The 23,130-nt window shown below is 43.4% G+C and overlaps 2 protein-coding genes across 5 annotated transcripts in view; both read left to right on the top strand.

Moving 5' to 3' along the window:
• Window positions 1-23,130, top strand: part of AGBL4 (AGBL carboxypeptidase 4) — a 1,493,965-nt gene that overhangs the window by 1,186,498 nt on the left and 284,337 nt on the right. The window lies entirely within an intron of this gene.
• BEND5 (BEN domain containing 5) overlaps window positions 3,705-23,130 on the top strand; it is a 52,480-nt gene continuing 33,054 nt past the window's right edge. The window contains exons 1-2 of one of the 4 annotated variants that reach the window (XR_008376880.1): window positions 3,705-5,597; window positions 21,316-21,449. Coding sequence is in view for 2 of the 4 variants with exons in the window: in XM_053576012.1 (XP_053431987.1) it covers window positions 5,372-5,597; window positions 21,316-21,449 (360 nt within the window). In the remaining 2 variants the exon portion in view is untranslated. Of the gene's footprint in view, window positions 5,598-11,007; window positions 11,160-21,315; window positions 21,450-23,130 lie in introns of those variants that run through there. The other 3 variants (XM_053576012.1, XM_053576013.1, XM_053576014.1) reach the window with 3 other exon arrangements.

The raw sequence follows: 23,130 nt of genomic DNA, 5'->3' as shown, positions 1-23,130 counted from the left end.
CACTCTCACCAATGAGAAAACCAAGACTTGGGGGAAGTGAACTGTTTGGCCCAAAGTCATAGCAAAGATATCATAAATCAAGATTCAACTTCTGGTCTGATTCTATACCCATGTTCCCTTGTGCCTCCAAGCTGTACCTTACACAACAAGTTTGTATTCCCTCCAAGTCTCACTTGGATAAATTATTCAGGTGATGTTCACTGGCCTTTGAGCCTGTGCTTGACATGCAACTCCTCTCTTTCCTTCCTTCCCCTTCCCCACTGCTGCTCTCTTCCTCTGTTCAAGACCCCACAAGTGGATTCATGATCAGGAGTGCACATGGATGAGCTGGCTGATGCCCCTTCTCTGGGGTGTCAGTACTCAGCTCAGGATCTTACCCACCACGGCCTCCCGGCAGCTCCACATCCTCCTGGCCAGCTATCAACATTCTTTCCTTGAATTAACCTGAGAAGACAACAGCCCTGAACTCACAGCACAACAAGTTATTTTCCGGGCAAACTGGAAAAATAAAAAAATTTAAAAGGCCAAGAAATGTCATAGAGAACCATAAAAGGCTACATAACATATGATTCCAACTATATGACATTCTGAAGAGGCAGAACTATGGAGACAGTAAAAAGATCAGTGGTTGCCAGGGGTTAGGGCTGGTGGGGAGGATTGGCTAGGTAGAGCACAGAGGAATTTCAGGATTTGAAAATTGTCTTATGATACTGTAATGGTAGATACATGTCATTATATATTAGTCCAAACCCATAGAATATACAACATCAAAAGTGAACTCAAATGTAAACTGTGGACTTTGGACAATTATAATATTTCAATGCAGGTTCATCAATTGAAACAAATGTGCCATCCTGGTTGGAGGGTGTTGGTAATGAGGATGCTAAGCATGTGTGGGAGGTATGACGTGAATAGGCAATCTCTGTACCTTCCTCTTAATTTTGTTGTGAACCTAAACCTACTCTTATAAAATGTCTTTTAAAAATATAAAAAGCGGGGACTTGAAAAGTCAGATCAAACATCACAGGGGGAAAAAAAGGCAAAATCAGGCAAAAAAAAAAATGTGGTCAATCATTAGCAGAGAGTTTGAAAAGACACGCTCCAATTGCTTTAAAAATTTACAGAACCCAGGTCTCCTTAAAATAGTTTTGCAAAGTACATCGAGAATTCCATGCAGTAATATGAAACATAAGTCCCACTGCCGCCACTGAACATGCTGCAGCTGGCTAAACTGAAGGAGCTTAACCTTAACCCCAGGCTCTGCGAAACTCAACAGGAGAGTGCAATGTAGAGGCAGTTGCAAAGCTGCCCCAGATGTGTACATTTTCTACTCCATTAACATGACTTGGAAGAGAAGGAAAATACATTTGGCCCACAGAAAAAGAGTCAGGGAGGAGTGAAACAGGACAGTCAGCCTTATCACAGGCCTCCTTCTCCCCAGATGCGTGTCCCCTCCAGTCCTTGCCCATGGTGCTTCTAGAGCATACCGTCTAAAATGCACATAAGACCATGAGACTTCTGAGGTGCCTAGGGCCAAACTACTTTGCCATAAATCTCAGTTTTCTCAGCTCTCTCATGGTATCAATGATACCCACTTTCATGGAGTTAATACCCACTTCAGTGTGAAACTGATTGTGATCGTGTATATACAATGCCTGGCAAGCACGATTTACAGTAAGCTCTGGAGGGAAAGTAGATATCACAATTATCATCACTGAAACCAAGTCATACGGGGAGACATAAAGTGAAAAGTGAAGATATCTGGGCACAAGACAAACAAGAACCTGGGGAAATGGGATTCCAAATTTTCTCATATCTGGAGGGCAGATACGAGTCTCTGTGAACCTATATGGCAGCTACAAGGTAAAAGATCCTACCTCAGTGAAAATAAGACAGACTAATAGTTAGCAGTCTCTAAATGTTAGGGGGTGGCAGGAAACTTCCTGACATTAAACTACATAAAAAGTGTTCAGATGACCATTTGGTAGGAATATTGAAGCGGGAATTCAACAATGAATTGATGGAACTTGGACATTTTTAACTGCCTCTTTAAGTCTGAAATCTGTATTTTTGACCTATCTTCTCTTGCCAATCAATGAATCATCAACATCTTGTGTTTCTGGTATGTGTAAAGCCTGGGGCCATGGTGTCCAGGTCAAGGATGAGGTACTCTGACTCAATTCTACCACACTGGAGGAGACCCAGTTCAGCACATAGTAAATTCTCCATGAAGCTGTGTCAGCAGACACACACAGGAAGGAGAAACCTATGTCTTTCTATTGTTGTCCAAAGATGTCTCTTTGAGCGTCCAGTGCCTACTCGGAATCCATTCTGTGCACCTGCAGTGCAAAATGCCTTGGAGTCCTTATTTACTCTGTCAGCATCCATTTTTTTTCATCTGTTCTTTTCTTCTTTCTGCATTCCTGGGAAATGGAACTGCCCCCTTATGAGAATGATTTACACTGACTTGGGTAGAGAATTTGAACCTGAGGGTGCAGTGACATTTACTGTGTTCATGAATGTTTCTATTTTACAAGGAGTAGAATCAGTACTCTGCCCTCTGGTCACTGGGAATGGGAAAGACAGAGTTGGAATTCAGTTCAACTCTGAAAATGAGGAGCAAACTTTAAAGAAAAACCATGCAAGAGGTTTTTTATTCATGTTTTCTGCGTCTTTCTTTAATACGTTTGTCCTATGAACATTTGCTCACCAGCCCAGTGCTAGGTGTCTGGGCACTGAAGTTGCTCAGCTCTCATTTCCCCTCAAAGACCTCTTATTCTGGTGAGCAGAGATAAAAAAGGCTGGGACAAAATGCTATAGGGGAAAGATATGGCCTGTGCTGGAGGAGTGTGAGTGGATGGGGAAGGCTTCATAAAGGAGATGATGATGTATGAGCTGATTTGGGGGGTAAATTGAGGTTACCATGCCTGGGGGAGGAAGAACCTCCCAGGATGAGGGCAGAGCATGCACAAAGGCTTGGGACCCTGCTTAAAAAAAATGCTGTCTTGGGAAATGTCAAATAGTTTATGTATCTGTTGAGGAAGGTGGTAAGAGATGAGAATGGCGATATATTTTGGGGTCACCCCCATTTAGATGCAGAGAGAAGGCTGGTCATGACAACATTTAAAATTATTTTGCAAATATAACCTGGAGCTTCATGGACTTTCATTAACCATGGCCAACTCTGCAGGATTCATCTTGTGGAATTATCAGTCTTGGTACACATTACTTCCTCTTGACCACCGTAGGAATGTATTCTTAAAATAAAAATTCACTTAAGATCAGTCTGAAGAAATTATAATCATGAAAGTAAATCTGCTGGAACAACTTGGTAGCTTGTCTTTTTTTCTACAAGCCTGTAGGGCAAGACAGGACCAACACCTGCATCAGGACAACTCATGGTCATTTCTGGCTGGTGCCACACAGATACGAGTGGGTTGCTTTAAGGGCCTTAATCTGATATGACATTTGGATCTGGGAGCTATGTGTTGATGGGGTTCACCTATATAATTTACTCCCCAGGTCAAAATTGGGGGGAGGATGGGTTTATCTGTTTCATCATTAAACCAGCTGATATGAAATGTGAACAGAGTGCTTTGATTTCATGTTTAAGGTTTTCTGATTATAAAGTAATACTTTATTGTGGAAAATATTAATGAATACAAGGAAGAACAAAATCTATCATTGAGAAAGTAAGAGAATCGCTATTAACATTTTGATGCATTTATTTTGGTTTTTCTTATGAGTAGAGTTCATTACAATGAATTTTTAAAAATATATAACATTTAATTGAGTCTGCCACTTCCTTTAACATTCCTCCATGAGAACACTTTTCTCACTGTAATGTCATTTATTTACTCATACTTTTTAATACTTCTAGATTAAACTGCAAAGGTTAGGAGGAAGGGGAAGATGTGTTACTCACACAGTAACCTAATTTTGGCACTGGAATCCAAAACTGAGAGTCAAGTTCTGATGCGCCAACACTGCAAGGCCCAGGAATCTAGCTAGGTGTCTGTCTCTCTACTACCAGGGCTTACCCCAGAATCTGGCGTGTAGTATGTATACAATGGATATTGTTGGTTGCTTGAATAAAAGAATGGATGGATGGATGGGTGAATGTGGATTTTTATATATTATTATTATTATTCACTCAAAATTTTTGAGTCCCAGCCAAGTGCCAGTTCTGGGCTAGACAAAGGGGACGTAAGTAGCTGTGTTTGATATAAAGTCCACCTCTCAAAGGCACCCCTGTAAGAGTGCTGACACCGGCTGCTGTAGGATAGGGTTCCCATGAGTGCAGAGCCCAGGCAGCGCTCTTTGGCTTGTGCTCCTAGCTTCTCTGGTGGGACTCTGTCCCCTGCAGGCTTTCTTTTATCTGAAGACAGAGAAAAGACTATTTTTCCAGGGAATACCATTCCTGAACTCCTCAAGATGCTCCAGGTCCTGCAGCAGAAACACCTGGTCTTGGACCTGCCTTCCCCAGGGCCTCCCTTCACTCCCTGCTTCCTGCCAACTTGTCCCAGTCCAGTGGCAGACATGCTGTAGGAGGGTACCTCAATGGAGTGAGACTGGAGGGGAGAGGGGGTCACTGCTCCCTCAGATGAGAGCAGCCTTTGACAGCCCCTCCAGATGGCCCAACTGGAAATCCCAGATAAGCCCAGTTCTGGTCAAAACTGGTTTGGCAACTCTGGGGTAATGTTTCTGGCTGACTGACCCTCTCCACAGCAGGAGCTGGCAGTTTTGCAAAAAAGAAAAAGAAAAACCGGGGGTAGGGGTGGGGGCGGCTAAATTAAAACACTCCAAACTTCTGTTCACTTGCAAGTGCAAGTTTACACTTTGGGATTCAACAAGATTGCCGCCACCCCCATCCTCACCCGGCATTCTCCCTCTCACTCACTCTCCTCGCCTTTGCCATGCAGTTTGTTGCAACGCGATTCGTTTAGCAGCGCGATTGTGGAAGCAAAATAATCCCACCCGCAGCTCGACTTTTAGTCCCCCCATTTGGTCTGCAATGCGATTGTTATTATTACTGCAACTGAATCTCGCAGCCCTGTCTCCTCCCCACTGAATCGCGCTCCGGCTGTGATTGCTCGGGTCTGACTTTGCGAGTGGCGGTGCGCTTCCAAACCCCCCTCAAGCACCCCTCGTCCCCCTTTCCCCCCTCCCTCCCTATTCCGCGCCCAGGCGAGAGCAGCCGATTGGCAGAGCTGTGCTTTCAGGAACAATAACAGTGGGGGGAGCCTGGGTCCCGGGGAGCCGCCCCCGCCCCCCAGCCCGGCCGCGCGCTCGCGCCCCCACCCCGGGTCCCCACCTCCGCGCCCGCCCCGCGAGCCGACCGGCCGACCGGGGCCCGCCCCCGACGCCCACCATGTACGCCTTTGTGCGGTTCCTGGAGGACAACGTCTGCTACGCGCTGCCGGTGTCGTGCGTGCGCGACTTCAGCCCCCGCTCGCGGCTGGATTTTGACAACCAGAAGGTGTACGCCGTGTACCGGGGCCCGGAGGAGCTGGGCGCCGGGCCGGAGAGCCCCCCGCGCGCCCCCCGCGACTGGGGCGCGCTGCTGCTCCACAAGGCCCAGATCCTGGCGCTGGCAGGTGAGCGAACGGGCGGGGAGGGGCGGTGGGACGCGGGCGGCTGGGGGCCGGGACCCGGGGAGGGGCCGGGCGTTGGGGCCACTGCTTGCTCCTGCCTCCTCCAGTTCCCTGGGCTTTTCTTTTGGGGAAGGGGTGTCCCTGCGAGTCCAGACCAGTTAAAAAGCCCAGGCGGTCTCCTTTGTTTTCCCCGCTCCCCAGCGCTCCCGCGCTGTCAGTCTGTCCCCATCTCGTGTCAGTCTGTCCTCTTCTTTCTGATTCTTTGTGTCCTCCTCCACCTGCGCTTGCCTCTCCTCTCCCGCCTGTTTGTATTGTCGTTTCCCTCTCTCTCACCTTCACACCTCTCTTCCCGTTCCTTCCCTCTCTGCTCCTTTCTGTCTTCTAAGTTTCTCAAGCCTTCTCTCTCGATTTAAGGCCCTTGGTACCTTCTTGGAATGAGGAGCAAGGTGCATATTGTCAGATCTTCTAGGTGAGAGTCCCTCCTCACAGAGGGAAGCTATGACATCCTTGTCCGATCTGGGCCATCATTGGGCAGGATAAGGAGGCCTGGAACCTCCGCACTGGGCTCACTCGCGTGCCCCTCCCTGGCCAAGTGGCAGAGGTCAGGAGGCAGAGGCCCTGAGGCATCCCTAAGCTTCCTCGCCCCCTTTTCAATCTCCCAGAAGCCTCCCTGAGTGAGCGCTGCGTGCCAGGGAAGGGTTTCTAGGTCAGAATAGGATGGAACCTCCCATCCCTGCTCTGCATCTGACAGATGAGGATACTAAAATCAGCCCTTCATCCTCCTATACTTCAGTTCTTTCTCTCATGCTGAAGCACCTTTTCCTTTGTAAAGACAAGACAGCTGGCCCTCTTTCTCAGCTAGTTCCAAGAGGCTTGGGTTCAGACATGCAGGGAAGTGTCATTTCCATTTTGGGGACCAGCCTGTCAGCTGCTGCTGGTAAGGAGAATGTACCTTAGAATGGGCAGAGACAGCAGATCCCTATGCCCTCCACCTGGAAGGGAACACCAGGGTTAGGAACTGAGTGAAGACACTGTTAGTATTTTGTAGTTTTGAGACCTTTACTATATTTTTCAAGTGCTTTTGCTTTCTCACGTTGAGCCTAAAGGATGAACAGAGCATTCTTTCAACCCACAGTGATTTGCCCAGTGTCCCATGCAAGTTAGCGGTAGGTAAGAGCTCAGCCTCCTGACTCTCGTTCCTTTCAGCCACCTCACATTGCCTCTGACAAGTAGGTTTGCAGGCATTGAAGGGTGAAATAACTAGAAAACTGATCAACAGCACTAAAGCCCTTTTTGAGGGCTATATCCTTACAACCTTCCTGACAAGCCCTGGGCATCTACTACCAGACACCTGGGCCAGAAAAACAGAGTCAGGGGAAGTAGGTTTTACAATAGAAACTCTTTGTAGTTGATTATATTTTGTTTGTTTACTTTTAATTACCTGAGGTTGGGGATTAGGAATTTATTTCCCAAGGGGATAGGATGTTATAACTAGGTTAGAGCTTAGCTTCCCTTTTGCTAGAAGAAAGCATGCTTTCTGACGATTGTCATAGTCCTAAATCTGGAAAGGTCCTAAGACAGTGGAGGAGATGAACATAAGAGAGCGTCAGTGGTATGTGTCTGAGTGTGCGATGGCTGTGCTCCTGACTTAGAGACTGTTCATTCAGACACTCATCCATTCAGCAAATACATGCCCTGTGCTTCTTGTAGCACTGCAGAGAAGCCACTTAGGCTCATGGCACCTCGCGCCAACTCTGATTTTACAATCAACACGAGTAACTGTATATAAGACATATCGATCTGAGAACCGTGAATTTTGAACCTAGAGGCTGTTCATCCTCTAAGTTCAGATGTTGATAAATCTCTGGGTTTATTTTAAAAAATAATAAATTAAAACCTAGGTAACATCTGGAAATTAGCAGAGTCAATTCAGAGAAGTGTGGTGTCAGTTTGAGTGAGTTGAAAAGCACTTTTCCTCACCTCTCTTCGATTTTTTTCTTGAGAGGAGAAATGGAAAAAAAAGACAAGTTGAAGTTGGCTAGGCTACGTTTTGAATTTCAATTATTTGGTTAATTTTTAAATTGGAGCAGCTTCCCTGGCTGCAGACCTGATTGAAAGGGCCAGGGTGAGTTTGGAAATTCATTTATCCTGGAAGAACTCTCCTGTGTGTCTGGGAACCCCATCTTGCCCTAAACTTAGAGTCTCTGAGAATTGCTTGTAGTGACTTTATCTTAAAGAGCTCACCTGGCATGTCCTCGGTGTAAACACCACTATGCTGTGGCACCAAGGTGACAACCCCTCAAGAACAAGGCAGAGGTGGCTTCATGTTTGTGGATTAGCCATTCATTGATTAATCCCTCTCTGGCAGCAATAGCATCTCAGGGGCACTTTCAGCCCCACTTGGAGATGTTCAGTGAGAAATGTGTTCCTTTACTGGGCATCTGCCCAGGCCAACCCAGAGCTGTCTTGAAGTGGCAATGTCAAAGCCAGCTGCTGTGGGACTTTGCATTTTACGGTCCATGCTGGCTTACACCGTGGTTTCAGTGTGTCAGACTCTAGTGTATAGGGTCTTACCAAATTACAATTTCAGTTTAAGGAAGAACACAACCCCACCTTTACTGATAGTCTTGCTGTGGACCTGTACATCATCCCTCTATTAGTCCTCCCAGTGACCCTTTTGGCAAATATTGCTAAGGTTACTATTTCCATTTTTATAGATGAGGACCCTGAGGCTCAGAGACTTGCCTGTAGCTACACAGCTAACAATTGGCAAAGTCCGACTTAGAACACAGTTCCAGTGCCAGGGCCCTGCTTGGCATTCTCCTTTGTAAAGTAGCTGATGTTCCCATCAGCCACACAGCATGGCTTGGAAGGAAAAACCATCCATGAAGCTTACAGCTCAAGGAAAGTTTTCAAGCCAGAGGGCAATTTTAGTTTCTGAGTTTCCAAGCTCATTCTCCCATTCCTTTTCCTCCATTACCAGGCTCCCTCCTACAGAGCGCACACACCTGTCCCCTGCTACCCTCCACCCCCCGCATCCCTTTAGTCGTCATTTTTTTTTTGAGGAAATCTTCCCAAAAGAGCCCTGTCTATCATGGAGGGTACTTAATAACTCAAGGCTTGATTCACCTGTGAAAGTGGCCTCTCCTTACCCTTGTTCATTCGCCAAGCAGGTTGTGAAAGTGAGAGCTACACATTAGGAGAGCTCACCATTATCTAACTGCACTCCAGCTTGCTACTGGGGCTCCTATACTGCATTTTGTGTTTTTTTTTGCAGGCACCCAAACTGGTTTCTCTAGGTTTAGAGTCCTAAAATTCCAAGTTGCTCTGTCCAGGCACCTGTGTTCTGTTCTTGCTGTTTGGGGATGCTAAATTCCTCTGTTGTCAGCGTCCCCTTACTGCTTCTTTCTGCCAGGCCCAGTGCACCAGCACATCTTAGGGACTATGATTGAAATGACAGCACAACCCAAGGGAGGCAAGGTCTAACTTTTCAGGCCCTCCTATGTGGGGTTTCTATGGGAGGCAGAGTGATGAAGAAGAAGTGGGTACCATCCTCACAGAATGTGCAGTTTGGAGACCCCAATGTAAGTGCTAAATAGAGGTAGCAACCAGGCCCCGGGAAAGCACAGAGAAGGGACTTTAAAGTTTCTTTCACGTTTTTCCCTTGCAGCTCTACAACGATGCCTGCATTCAGGCCCACATCAGCTCTTACTCATCTAAAGCAATGCAGTAGCCTTCTAATTGATCACTCTGTCTCTGATCTCTTCTCCAAATTGCTTGCAGAATAATCTTCTAAAGCACAGTCTTAGTCAGTTGACTGTTCTCTTAGAACCTTCTATAACTCCCTGTTGCCTACTGAATAAAGCTTCAGTTCCTTAGCCCTCCTCAGACCAGCCGTAGCCCTGGCCCCACCTTACTTCTCCAGCCTCATACCCTCTCCCCCCACTTCCCTGAGACCTGTGGAATTTCTTGCTATTCTGTGAACACACTCCTTTGAGTTAGCCAGTGGTTATTCCTTGTCTGATGCTTCTGCCCACAGGAGCTCACCTTCTGGTGGGGGAGGCAGGCATATGACTGAGGTTTGCCATCCAGCCTCTAGAAGGCTGTGATAGAAGAGTGGGTGCTCTGCTTCAGGGGCACGTCCTGTTCCTCCCTGTGTCCCCAAGTGAGACTCTTCCCTCCTCAGAACCCTCTTTTCACTTTGCTTGTGACTTGTTTTGTGTCTTGTTCTGGTGAGTTGTGAATGTGCCTCTCTTCCTGCCAGCTAGTGACCTCCTCAGGGGTAGGGCCTGCCCACGGTGTCCGTGGGGCCCAGCACATGGTTCACACTGGTCAGTGCAGGTTGAACTCGTGAACTTTAGGGAGGCAGGTACTTTTTTTATGCTTGAGGTGAGTAGGTGAGACAGGAACATCTTTAGCAACAACTTGTTTTTTAGAACAGAAAACTATAGTGGGACTCTAAGGTTTCATTCAACTTTGTTCATCTGGAAAAAGTCAACATTCTTTATCACTCCCTTGACTAGAAGAAACCCCACGCTTGGGGAAATAGCTTCCAAAGCCACGTTCTTCTTGCTTTGGTAATTTTAGCTCATTCAGGGCTCAGGTCCCAGCTTGGCATTGTCAGTCCAAATAGATCACTTGCTCCAGAAACGCTTTGGAACTTCTACAAAGTTAGCAGTAAAGCAGGGGACTAGTCAATTTCATATGTGAAGATTGTTACATGTCATCAGTGGGGAACTGCCAACAAAAGGATTTATTTATTCTTTTTAAAGTGAGTGAAAACTTTTAATTTAGGTTTTGACATGTTTTGCTGATATACATTGGAGCAAAGATTGGAACTTGCCTGCTATCATCTGTTACAGATTCTACTGGAATGTTAACCATCGAAGGTTCAGTCTGATGTGACTTCTCAGTACCCAAGAATCACATATTTGTTACAACTAAATAGTGTGTGCTACAGAGTGCTTCAGAGTTCTGGTTCACAGCTGAAAGAAAAAATTGTCCCAGGCAAGTTGCTTTTTTGTGTGGTGTTTGGTTATTCAAGAGCACGCTAGTTTTTATTTTAAAAAACACACCAGAAAAGTGAAATTCAAATTGTGGTCTTAGCCTGCAAGACCAGTTATCTTTCCAGTGCGCCTCCCTGCTTTGTCTTAAGCTCCTTGAAGACAGAAGACATGTATATTCTTCTTATCAGAAAAACAGACATAAACTGAAGTGGTTTTCTTTGGTTGATTTAGGCTCTGCAAGTATTGAGTTATAGTAAGTGCTCAACCTTATACTGGAAGACAGTAGGTGGCCAGCCTTATACTGGAGGGAAATTCGGGGGGAAGAACACACATTGGTACCATTTTTGCCTACCAAATATTTATTAAGTATCTACCATGTTCCAGGTTCATGTACTGTGCATCTGCAGCCCCCAACTACGGCCACAGACTGGTAGTGGTCCAGGGCTTGTTAGAAGCCAAGCCACAGAGCTCCACCGTCCCCTACCCCTCTCTGTTGCCACATCCCCCCACATCCGTAGAAAAATTGTCTTCCATGAAACTTGAGAACTGGGCCACACAGGTGAGTGGTAGAAGATGGACTGAAGCTGCAAAGGTTGGGAGCACTGTTCCACATCCTTGTGAGATGGAGCTTTTTATTTTACCCAGGAGAAGATCTGTTTAAGCAATTATTTAGTGAATGTCCTAGGCTCCAGGCAATGGGCTAAGTCTTCCTACATAGACTGGGGTTGTGGAAAAGTGTGAATGAGTTTAGTCCAAAATATTGACACCTAAACTAAGGGGGTGATGGTCCTGTTGGATCTGAGATGTAGTATTAAGGGGAGTCCACTGGACTTGGTAACTGATGAGTTGCCTCCCATTTCTGGAGGACCCTAGAACAGCTGGTTGGAAGGGGAAGAGATAAGTTTAGTTTGAGACCTGTTGAATCTTAGAGGCCCATAGAACCTGTGGGGAAAGAATTCGCAGTAAGAGAAGCATGCAAGGTCAGAACTCTTCAGAACATCAGCTTTTAAGGACACAGTTGAATGAAAAGAACCAAAAAAGGTGATGGGGAAGGAGCAGTGAGAGGTGGACCAGGCATCAAGGGATTAACAGGAGAGATGAATGTCCTGAAAAACCAAATGAGAAGAGATGTCTTTGGATCCCAGATACAGACTTCTTTTTCTTTTTTTTTTAACTATACATCAACTACCTTTTCTTTTATGCTCATTGGTAAGACAGCTAAGTATCGAAGCAGGAAAAAAGATTTGCATGAGATGATATTTTGGTAGTTTTCATTTTCTGAGTTTTGTACCATGGAGCAAGGAGTAGACTTGTTTTTAAGGACATAGAAAGCAGAGTTAGGGCCAGAGAGTAGAATTCATAGGGGGTGGTGAGAGCAATATAATAATAGCAAAGAAAGCAGACACATGATGGAAGGGGTTTCCAGCATGGTGCTGAACTAGCTCCCTGTTGCCAGAGATGGAGAGAAAGTCAGGGACATTTGAGAATGGAAGCTAGCACTGCAGAAGAGTTTAGTTAAATGACTTCTAGGTCATTTTCTGAAGCACACAGGAGGAAATGTTAGAGAGCTAAAAGAGGATAGACTTTGAAGTTAGACAGTCTGGGTTCAAATTGTGACTCTCTACTTAGAAGCTGTATGACTCTGGGGAGGTGACTTCACTTCTCTGAATTCCAGGGGCTTCTCTGTAACAGGGGGATAGTAATAACCCACTTGCCTGTTGTGTTATTTAGCAAGGTAATATGGAAAAGTGCCTGGCATAGAGTAGGTTCTCATTAAATATAAGCAGCTGTTAGGAACTATTGCGAGCTAATAGTCAGTGAGAGAACAGCTTAGTAAGCTGTGGGTATAGCCCTCTAAAGGAGTGATTTAGAGGAACAACACATTTGAGGAATATACAAGTTTAAATTTTAACTTGTGTGTGTTTTAACTCCTCCTGGGGCTTAACCTAAGTGTGAAAGGCTCACTATTTTCCTTCATGTTTCTCCCCTCCGTGACTCTATGTTGGCACCGTTTATTACTTTGGCAATAGCCTTGTTGAGTCATGTGAAGGCAGCTGGGTGGATGACCCATCGGGAAGAGGTTCTTAGTCTTGTCTGTGCCCTAGCCCTGTGCCAGGGCCAGGGAGTTGCTGGGAGTGAGAGCAAACTAGCGGTTCCCTCTCTCCGTTTGGGTGTCCTGAGTAGGGCATTTCTTCACACATGCCAGCTGGAGGAAGCTGGAAAATCATCTACTTGTACCCTGGACTGCACAGTTAAGAAAGAGCCTTGGAAGTCTCTATGGCCAGCAGGAGGTCACACAACCAGAGAACTACTGAGATTTTCTAGTCTAATCTCTATGTTTTAGAGAAAAGAAAGCTGAGAGAGGAATAGTCACTTTACGTAAGTTAGTGAAAGAGCCAGGCCTCAGCTGAGTGTCTCCTGGTTTTTTTCTGCTACACCATAGCAGGCCTTCTGACTTTTTTGTGGCCTTGACTGGGTATAATCCTTGAAACTGGAGAATTTTGTGTCTTATATTTTATGAAAACAAATACTGTAGGCCACAGAATGCAATGTGCTTGTCTTTTCTGTGGCATATCTGTTTTTAATGTAAATATAAACTTTACAAGGCTTTTGTGTAGGTGAAAAACTTAGCATTCTAGATATTTATAAGATAAAACCTTTGTGAAACATTTTCTATTTGGCCTTTCAGAATTTCATTCTGGGCTCAGCACCTGTAGCTCAGTGAGTAGGGCACCAGCCACATACACTGAGGCTGGCAGGTTTGAGCCCGGGCCTGCTAAACAATAATGACAACTGCAACCAAAAAAATAGCCGGGCATTGTGGTAGGCACCTGTAGTCCCAGCTACTTTGGGGGCTGAGGCAAGAGAATTGCTTAAGCCCAAGAGTTGGAGGTTGCTGTGAGCTGTGACGCCACAGCACTCTAACAAGGGCAACATAATAAGACTATCTCTAAATAAATCAAAATAAAAAAAATTAACGAAGAATTTCATTCGGGCTGAGAAACCCATATCAAGTTAAGCTCTCTGACATTGGATTTTTTTAATTATCTAGCCTGATTCTATATAATATGGGAACCAAGACAGTGTTCCTTCCATTTTTACTACAAATGCTTTAAGAGTAGCTTCACCTTTGAAGACAGCCTTGCCTTGGGTTTCCTTTCTACCTTCCTGTTTTTTCTAAAACACCATTTGCTTATTCCCATGCTTCCCTTGTTTCCTGAGTGGTAAATTTAATGAAACATTGCCCATGTCAGATTAATATACCAAGTTCTGCTACATTTTTGAAGAGCAACTGTTAACTATGTTTTTATAAGAAAGTTCTTTCTTGCTTTAAATAGAGACCCTATTGGGGGATTATTCAGACCTTGGTGGCCTTGAAAAGCCTTGATAAGTGGCCAATGGCCACTATTTGTTGCACATCTGTGGCAAACAAAGGCACGTGCTTGCTGCTTTGCGTGCACTCTGTCTTTGGAAAACAATTTATTATCCCCACTTTGCTAATAATGAAACCGAGAAAGGCAGGCCGTTTGGAAGTTAAGTTGACACAGCCATCATTTCATCTTGCCTTTTAGTTCAGTTGAGAAAGTTATAGCAACTTGGTAATTTTTCTCTTATTTCTATAGGATAATTAGGTGATAAAACAGGGTTGGTCTGAGTCTTAAAACAACTTAATTTGAAATTCTGGCTCTGCCATTATGTCTTAGGAAAGTCGAGTCACTTCTTTGAGCCTGTGTTTCTGCATCAATAGAATTATTGTAGGGATTGAATACAGGGATGTTTTTAAAGAATCTGGCACTGGGCCTAGCACATAGTAGGTGCTTACTCAGTGTTGAATGGATGAATACAATGAGCTGACATCATAGTTGCTGGAAAAGGGGCAGCAAATGATGCTCAAATCCCTGGTGGTTTTCCATGCCCTAGAGACAAAAGAGTCAGGCAGTTAGGATGGGTGATGATTGTCTCTTTGGAGGCAACAGATTTATTTTTGTTTGCACTAAAACTGATTACTTGGCTTTTAGCATGGAGCAATTACAAAGGCAGACTGACTAGAGGGCTTTCTTCATCTTTCCCAGTCAGCTGCTAGTTTCTTCCGTGATTTCCTGGAATTCAAAGCCAGAAGCATATTCCCAAGTCACAGAAAAACTCCACGTGAAGTATTTGCTGTCTTAGATGATCCACACCAGTATTCATTTCATTCATGTGACCAGTCAAGAGTTACAGCTTCTTGTCACCTTGTATTCCATCTCCTTCCCACACCTCATCCATCTTGCTTGCCACTGCCACATTAATCTTCCTAAAACCTCTCTTTCATCATGTCTCAGTCTATGTCAGATACCTGTAGTAGTTCTCTTTACCACAGGGACTAAAGCCGAATACATATCCCACAATGGTAGCCTAACGGCCACTATTTGTTGCACATCTGTGACAAAAAAGGCACTGTGCTTGCTGCTTTGCATGCACTCTGTCTTTGGAAAACAATTTATTTTCCCCACTTTGCTAATAATGAAACTGAGAATCAGACAGATTAAATAGCTTACCCAAGCTCCCACCGTTAGGATGAACCAAAGCCAGAATTTCACACTGGGACCACCTGATCCAGAAGATAAAATGGTTTTTACTAGATATTGGGCCTCCATCTCCAAATTGTTTTTTCTACTTGTTATGACAACTGAGTATTCAGTAATCACGGCTACATGTGACATCTATCTTCAACTCAAGATTAGGGTTACAAAAGCTTAGAGACCAGAGTTTTCCCTGTGTGAGCTGACATCTCTCAGGAAGTCAAAGGATGAGCAGAGGTCTTGATCCTCCTGAGCCCTCATCCAGGGAACATGGGTCAAGACAGAGACTGGAAAGCATTAGGATGAAACCAGGAAGTGGCTGGTCCCCCAGAGGCTTCAAGATGCCCCTCTGGCCAAGCATCAAAGCAACCAGGATTCAGGTCAGTAGGTATATGATTCAAGGTACTATCTGCTTCTGTCCCTTTCCTGAACTCACTCCTTCTCTTCAGAGCTTCCTGGACTGCTCAGCCAACTTTCGAAAGAACTCATTCAAGCCCTGAGGCCTGGCTACAACCTGTTTCTGTTTTGCATAGTGATGGTTATTACTTGAATTGAATCGAGTTTTTTCTCCTATGTGGGCATGAATTAGATCATCTACTGGCTTTATATCCGTATTGAGTACATTGGATATTTGCTTTTCCATTCTTGTGATACTTTACAAAGAAGAATGTATTTCAGCTCCATCCAGGTTAATACAAAAGACGTAAGTCCCCATCCTTTTATGGCTGAATAGTATTCCATGGTATACATACACCACAGTTTGTTAATCCATTCCTGAGTTATGGGCATTTACGTTGTTTCCACATCTTAGCAAATGTAAATTGAGCTTCAGTAAACAACCTAGTGCAAATGTCTTTATGATAACAATGTCTTTTCTTCTGAGTAAATGCCTAGTAGTAGGATTGTGGGGTCAAATGGGTGGTTTAATTTGAGTTCTTTGAGGATTCTCCATTCTTCTTTTTAAAGAGGCTATATTACTTTGCAGTCCCACCAACAGTGTAAAAGTGTTCCACTCTCTCCACATCCATGCCAGCATCTGCATCTCTGGGACTTTGCAATGTGGGCTTATCTTACTGGATTTAGGTGATATCACAGGGTGGTTTTGATTTGTATTTCTCTGATGATTAGGGATAGTGAGCGTTTTTTCATGTTTGTTAGCCATTAGTCGTCTCCCTCATAGAATGTTTGTTCATGTGATAGGTGAGACTGTTCTTTTTTTATTGATTGAGTTCTCTATAAATTCTACTTATCATTTTTGTCTGATTCATAACATGAAAATATCTTTTCCCACTCTGCAAAGAAGTGTTTGTCTGTTTGCTTTGATTGTTATGTCCTTAGCAGTGCAGAAGCTTTTCAATTTAATTAAGTCCCACTTGTTTATTTTTGTTGTTTCGATTGCCACTGACATCTTCTTCATGAAAAGCTTTCCCCAGGCCAACATCCTCGACAGTTTTTCCCACACTTTCTTCGAGGATTTTTATCATTTCGTGCCTTAGATTTAAATCTTTTATCCATCTTGAATCAATTTCTGTAAGTGGTGAAACATGTGGGTCCAGTTTCAGTCTTTTACTTATGTATCCAATTCTCCCAGCACTTCTTCCCACTGTATGCTTTTGTTTGGTTTATCAAAGATCAGATGGACAATGGTTTCGTCTCTTGGTTTTCTATGTCATACCCTATGTCTATATCTCTATTTTTGTGCCAATACCTTGCCGTTTTGATCACTGTGGACTTGCAATCTAACCTAAAGTCTTAGAGTAATGCCTCTGGCTTTGTTTTTATTACTAAAAATTGCCTTGGCTATATGGGTCTTTTTCTAGTTCTATACAAAACAAAGAACGATTTTTTCTAGTTCTTCAAAGTAGAATGTTGGTATTTTTATGGGGATTACATTGAATCTGTAGATTATTTTGGCTAGTATACACATTTTAACGATGTTCATTCTTCCTAGCCAAGGGCCTGGTATGTTCTTCCATTTGTTGATGTCTTCTGCGTCTTCTTTTCTTAGGGTTTCATTATTCTCTTTGTAGAAGTCCTTCACCTCTTTTGTTAGGTATATTCCTGGGTATTATTGTGTCTTTGATTAGCTTCTCAATTTGGCTGTTATTGATGTATGCAAAGGCTACTAATTTGTAGATGTTGCTTTTAAACCGTGAGATGTTACTGTATTTCTTGATCACTTCCAGGAGTCTTGTGGTTGAATTTCTGGGGTTCTCTAAGTATAAGATCATATCATCTGCCCCTGTTGGGTGATGCCTGTATAGCCTTTTTCCTGATTGCATTGGCTAGAACCTCCCAGAACTGTTGAACAGTAGTGGCAATAGAGGACATTCTTATCTGGTCCAATTCTTTATGGAAAAGCTTTCAGTTTTATTCCATTCAGTATGATATTAGCTGTAGGTCTGTTGTAGATGGCTTCAATCAGTTTGAGAAATGTGCCACCTATGCCTATATTCTTTAGTGTTCTTGTTAGAAAAGGATGCTGAATTTTAACAAATGCTTTTTCTGCATCTATTAAGAGGATCATATGGTCTTTGTTTTTGCTTCTATTGATACAGTGAATTACACTTGTATATTTGTGTATGTTAAGTTAGCCTTGCATCCTTTGGATGAAGCCTGTTTGATCATGGTGTATGACATTTTTAATATGTAGGTGCAACCTGTTACCTAAGATTTTATTGAGTATTTTTGCATCAGTATTCATTAGTGAAATTAGTCTGTAGTTCTCTTTTTAGTTGGGTCCTTTCCTGGTTTTGGTATTGGAGTGATATTTGTTTCATAGAACGTATTGCGGAAGGTTCATTCCTTGTCAATATTTTGGAATAGTTTTTGCAGTATAGGTACAAGCTCTTCCTTGAAGGTTTGACAGAATTCTGGTGTGAAGCCATCTGGCTTTTTTTTGTTGGAAGTTTTTTTTTTTATTGTTTCTTCAATCTCAGTGCTGGATGTTGGTCTGTTTAAGAGTGTATATTCATTTCTATAGGTAGATAAAAATGACACTGTCATTGATGTAGCAGCTTGCCTGACTTCTCACACTTACAGAGTGGCAGACCTGGACTTGGACTCTGGGTTGTCTGAATTCTAGTTCTTTCCATATCTGAACACTGAAAGCTCAGCTCTTCTTAAGTTAGCATTCAAGACCATTTGTTCTCTAATCCCAACCACCTTGTTTTCCTACAACTGAACTATCTTAGACCACTGCAGACTAAATATTTTCCCAACCTTCCCCTGTTGGCTTCTATATTTCCCCCTCTGGTGTGTCTAGATTCCCACCAGCCTTCAATGGCTATCCTCTTATGAGCACCAGCTGTCAAAGTGCCGTTCACCCTGCCAAGTTCTTCACATACAGAATTCACCATCTTCATAGCATTCTGGCAATGTAATCACAAATTACTTACTTCAAGTCACAGATATGGAAATGGGCTTAGAGAAGTAATATAACTTATTCACCCAGCAAGTTAGGCGTCTGGTTCAAATGCCACCTCCTCTCTTAAAAGCCTTCCATGGTTATACTGATTGAAGTGATCTCCCTTGCTCCTGAAATCCTATCCCAGTTACTTCTGCCTTGTTCATACTTCAGCATTTGAGATCATGAGTTATCTTTCCATGGGTTTTATGTGCTCAACAAGAGTATTCATTCATATATGTGTCCCCAGGCCTAGCCTACATCCTACAGGGTAAATTCTCAGTAATGTTAGGCAGAAGAGGAGGAAAGGCTCTGGACCTGGATCATGTGGTCTGGGTTTTCCTAATGTTGATATTATGACACTAATTTCTCTGACCTTGCACAACAGCGAGCTCCCCAGGGTGGAGACCCTATCTGTCTTGCCCCTCTTTTATTGCTGAGCCTATTTGTTACTTAAGTGGATATATAGTTATCACCATTTAAAGTCTCATTTTTCTTATCTACAATCTGAAAGGGTTTAAATGAGATGATCTAAGGATCATTTTCTATTCAAATATAACCTAGTTTTGTGTGTCTGAATGATAACTTCTTTCCACACAAACATGATCCTGAGCTTTACACAAAGTTTCAGCTCAGAGAAGCAAAGCATAGCTTGTCATGTCTGTTTTGGTGGCTGCGTCTCAAATCTTTGCCCTTGAACTTGTCAACCTGAAGACTAGCCTAGAAGTTTTGCCCTAACACATTTAGATGTCTTAATACCACCCCCTGTTCTCTTCTCTTTCTCTCTCTCTTCTCTGTTTTTTTTCACATGTGTACACACACACACACCTCATTTCAGCATAATTTCATTTGAAGCATTTTATTTAGATTTTACTTTCTAGCAGCTTTGTGGCTTAGAAAGAGTCAGTGATTTGTAGGAGGGAAGCTGTTGCTGTTTTAGAAAAACAAAAGTCCTTGTTGCTGTTCATGCCTAAGTGAGTGGATATATTTTATAGGCACAAAGAGAACAAGAAAAGACCATTCTTATGAAGCTAGAACCCAAGGATTGCTCCTCCACTCTGTAGGAAAGGCTGTTTTCATCATTAGGGAGTTGTTAATAAGGACCACCTCTTTTTTTTTCCCAGGAAGTTTCTTTACATTTCATAATCTACTTACATCATTTCTTTGTTTTGTAAATTAAATATTTTTTCACCTAAAATGACTCAGAGCATATTGATAATATTAATTATAATATACCATTCATTGAGTGACCAGTGTGTAGTGGCACTGTTTGGTGAGTTGTATGAATTATTCCTTTCATCCCCACAACTCAACATCCCCTGTAACTCCTGTTATAGAGAAGAGACCTAAGGCCTTGTCTACCACTTCTCATCCTGACAGAGAAAAGCTGAAGTTTACACTCAGGTCTCCCTGACACTGAAGTCCCATCTTTGACCAGCTGGGGCTCTGTTCCTGAGACCACTGGGAAAGATTTAGCATTTGGATACATTCTGGAATAGGTATGTTCTAATAAGCAGCCTTCTCAGCTTTACTAACAAGTTGTAAGGAGGGAAACATAGCCTGGGAGAAGCACAAAAGCACATTTAACACGCACATACACACTCACACTCAACAGAAAGACCTTCGGAGACTGTCAGCATGCTAGAAAAGACATTTAGGATGTAGCAGTGGGAACCTTTGAGGAATGTAAGAAACAGTAATTTCTATAGTCTCTGTTCAAGCCCACAGCACAAAGTATTTTATCACAAAGGGCCAATTCCAGAGCAAGTTCACCTTTGTACCTCTAGAGCCTGCCTATTTGAACTTTTGCTTTTGACATCGCCAGCGAGAGACAGATATGGGAAGTATGGTTTGAAACATGCACAGGAAAACAAAGCAAAACAAAAAACCTCTCTTAGATAACCTGTGGTTGAGCTTAAAGAATGAGAAAGTGAGGAAAAATAACCTCTCTTTTATTTATGTAGCACTTTGCAGTTTGTGGTGTACTTCACTGTGTCTTACGAGCACACGTGAGCACGAGGCAAGGTGCTGGCGGTCTGTTTCCGACTCCTGGCTCTTTCTCAGTCTCAGGCAGTGTGCCTGCCTCTTTCATTCTCTGGGTTTGAGTTTCCTCATCTGTAAAATGAGAGAGTTAGGCCACTTGCTGACTGAGGTTCCTTAAACTCTGTCATTCTGTGATTTGGTATCAGTAAAAATAGGCTATAAATGTTACTTGTTACTTTTCCTGTATCTGCCTGACCTCAGCCTGCCTTGCGTGACCTTGCAGCTTAGGCCTTGCTGCCATAAGAGCTGTTACCCTTTTATGCCTATTGAACCTGAGTTGGCAGAAACCCACCACATTCTCCTGGGTAGACACTTTGCTTAGAAAGATCTCAGTTGTTCAGGGATTCATTCAAATGCTCGTTTAGACCAGATAGTGATCTAAGATTCCAAAATTCCATAAAAGGCTTCCCTCTAGGATATGCTTAGAGAAACCCCTAAGCAAATTCACTGAATGCTATTTCAACACTTTGTATGCAGTGTTTTTAGCAAACACCCTTGATCCTAGAGTTTGATCAAGTTAGTGCAGACTGCTGCTTTTAGGATCCCTGCATGCAGGAAGAAACAGGCCTTTGGGTTTGTTTGCTTTTCCTTTTTAGCTGGTCTGGCCTCAATTATTTTCTAGCATTTGAGGTTTGGGGCATTTTGAACTCACAGTGACTCATTTTGACTCATAATAAACCTTGTTCTCTTGACATGCATTTTAGAAGACAAATCTGACCTTGAAAACAGTGTGATGCAGAAGAAAATAAAAATCCCCAAACTTTCTCTTAATCACGTAGAAGAAGATGGGGAGGTTAAAGATTATGGGGAAGAAGATTTACAGCTTAGACACATCAAGGTAACACAATCTTTTCTGGTTTTGGAAGTATGCGGGAGAATTTTCAGATTGCTCATAACTAAAGAATTTCAGTCTGGAGCCCTCTCCCCATATAAATGTCCCTTAGTGTCATAGCCATGATTCTTCCTGAGGTAGAGGAAGCTTGGGATAACTAGTGTGCATTTGCCTTACTGGCCAACTTTCTAAGCAGCCCAGAATCATGCTGTGCCTCCAAGCCTGGTCCTGTTCGCACAGTCTCTGCAGTGTAATCACTGTTGGAGATTTGGAACCGTGTGTTTCTCCTTGGCATACAGCTCTGGAGAGGTCACTGCTGATCTCTAGAAATGTTAAGCAGCTCTTCTTGGGCAGAAGTTTAGAGGCAGTCACTATCATATTGCCCAGACAGCTAAGGATGGACTCACTGGGAAATAAGCAAGACTCATACAGGGGATGTAGGGGACCCTGCGTTGGACAAAAGTTTTTCATTAAGTTGCATCCTTGCTGTGTGCCCCATTTAATCTCCTCCAGCTTCACTTTGTAAACCTGCTAAAAATCTTGTTCAGCAAGCTAGTTATTTTTTATGCAATAGATATTCCAGAAGAAGGGAGTGGGAAGAGAAAGAAGGTTACTTCCTTCTGCATTGACCCAAGTCTGATTTTGAACACAGGGCCAAGGACATTCCCAAGACATAGTACAAAAAATGCAGTTGCATTCAGTTCATGGTATTCATTGCACTCCTGCTCTGGGCCTGGCACTGTGCCTGCCCCTGCTGGGGTCATAGAGATTAGCCAGATATGGTCCTGCCTCCGGGGGTCCCATAGTATGTTAATGCAGACAGATGTCTAAAGTGACCATTAGAATTGTAGCTGATAAAGTCATCTGCACTAGCAGCATCTTATCCCAGCAGATAAGACATAGGATTTTGCCATGTAGCTCAATCTCAGAGTCATGGTTTGGTTTTGTTCTTATTCCTAAAACTTCGTGAGCAGTGTCTGGAATCTTATGCCCTTATTTTTCTGCACTTCCCACAAGTGCCCCCAGCCAGGAGAGCTCCTGACCCTCCTCCCCTGGGTAAAGAATTCTGTCGGTCCAAATGCCCCTCAGTGGAAACTGTGTCCACTTGAACTGGAATTTTCTCAGGCAGCTGAACCCCAAACTCCTGGACAGTCCTGGATAATTCTCTTCTAAATGAACTTTCCTCTCTGTATCCACTATCTTCTGAGGGAAAGCCGGCAGATGTAGGAGAAAGAGCCTTGTATTGGAAGTTGGGTTCCAAATTCTGATTCTGGCTCTGTCTATAACTTACCGGGTGTCCCCGAGTGGAATCTGGGCTTAGTTTCCTCACCTATAAAAAGAGGAAGTTAAACTGAAAGTACCTTTCAGTGCTGGCATTCTTTGAACTTTTCAGTTGAGTAAATGTTTATCAGGCCCCTGCTGAGTACCAGTTCTGAGTAGGGAAGAAACAGAGAAAATAAGACATGGTCCCTGCCCTAGATAAGAGTGAATTTGAGTTTTTAACATCCTTCTGAACTAGAGCATTCTTGACAAAAAGAATTACATGATGGAATGCCTTTTTGTTGTTGTTTATTCTTTTTGTTTTTGTTGTTGATGAGACTTCAGTGTGATTTCACTTGGGTGGCTTGGCCTGGCCTGATTTCTCTCCGATTTTCCATAATACATATCAAACACCCCCACAAGCAAG

Source organism: Nycticebus coucang, chromosome 22 (assembly GCF_027406575.1).
Source record: "Nycticebus coucang isolate mNycCou1 chromosome 22, mNycCou1.pri, whole genome shotgun sequence".
NCBI lineage: Eukaryota > Metazoa > Chordata > Mammalia > Primates > Lorisidae > Nycticebus > Nycticebus coucang.
The sequence above is the reverse complement of the archived record's forward strand: the minus strand, read 5'-3'. Positions and strand labels throughout refer to the sequence as shown.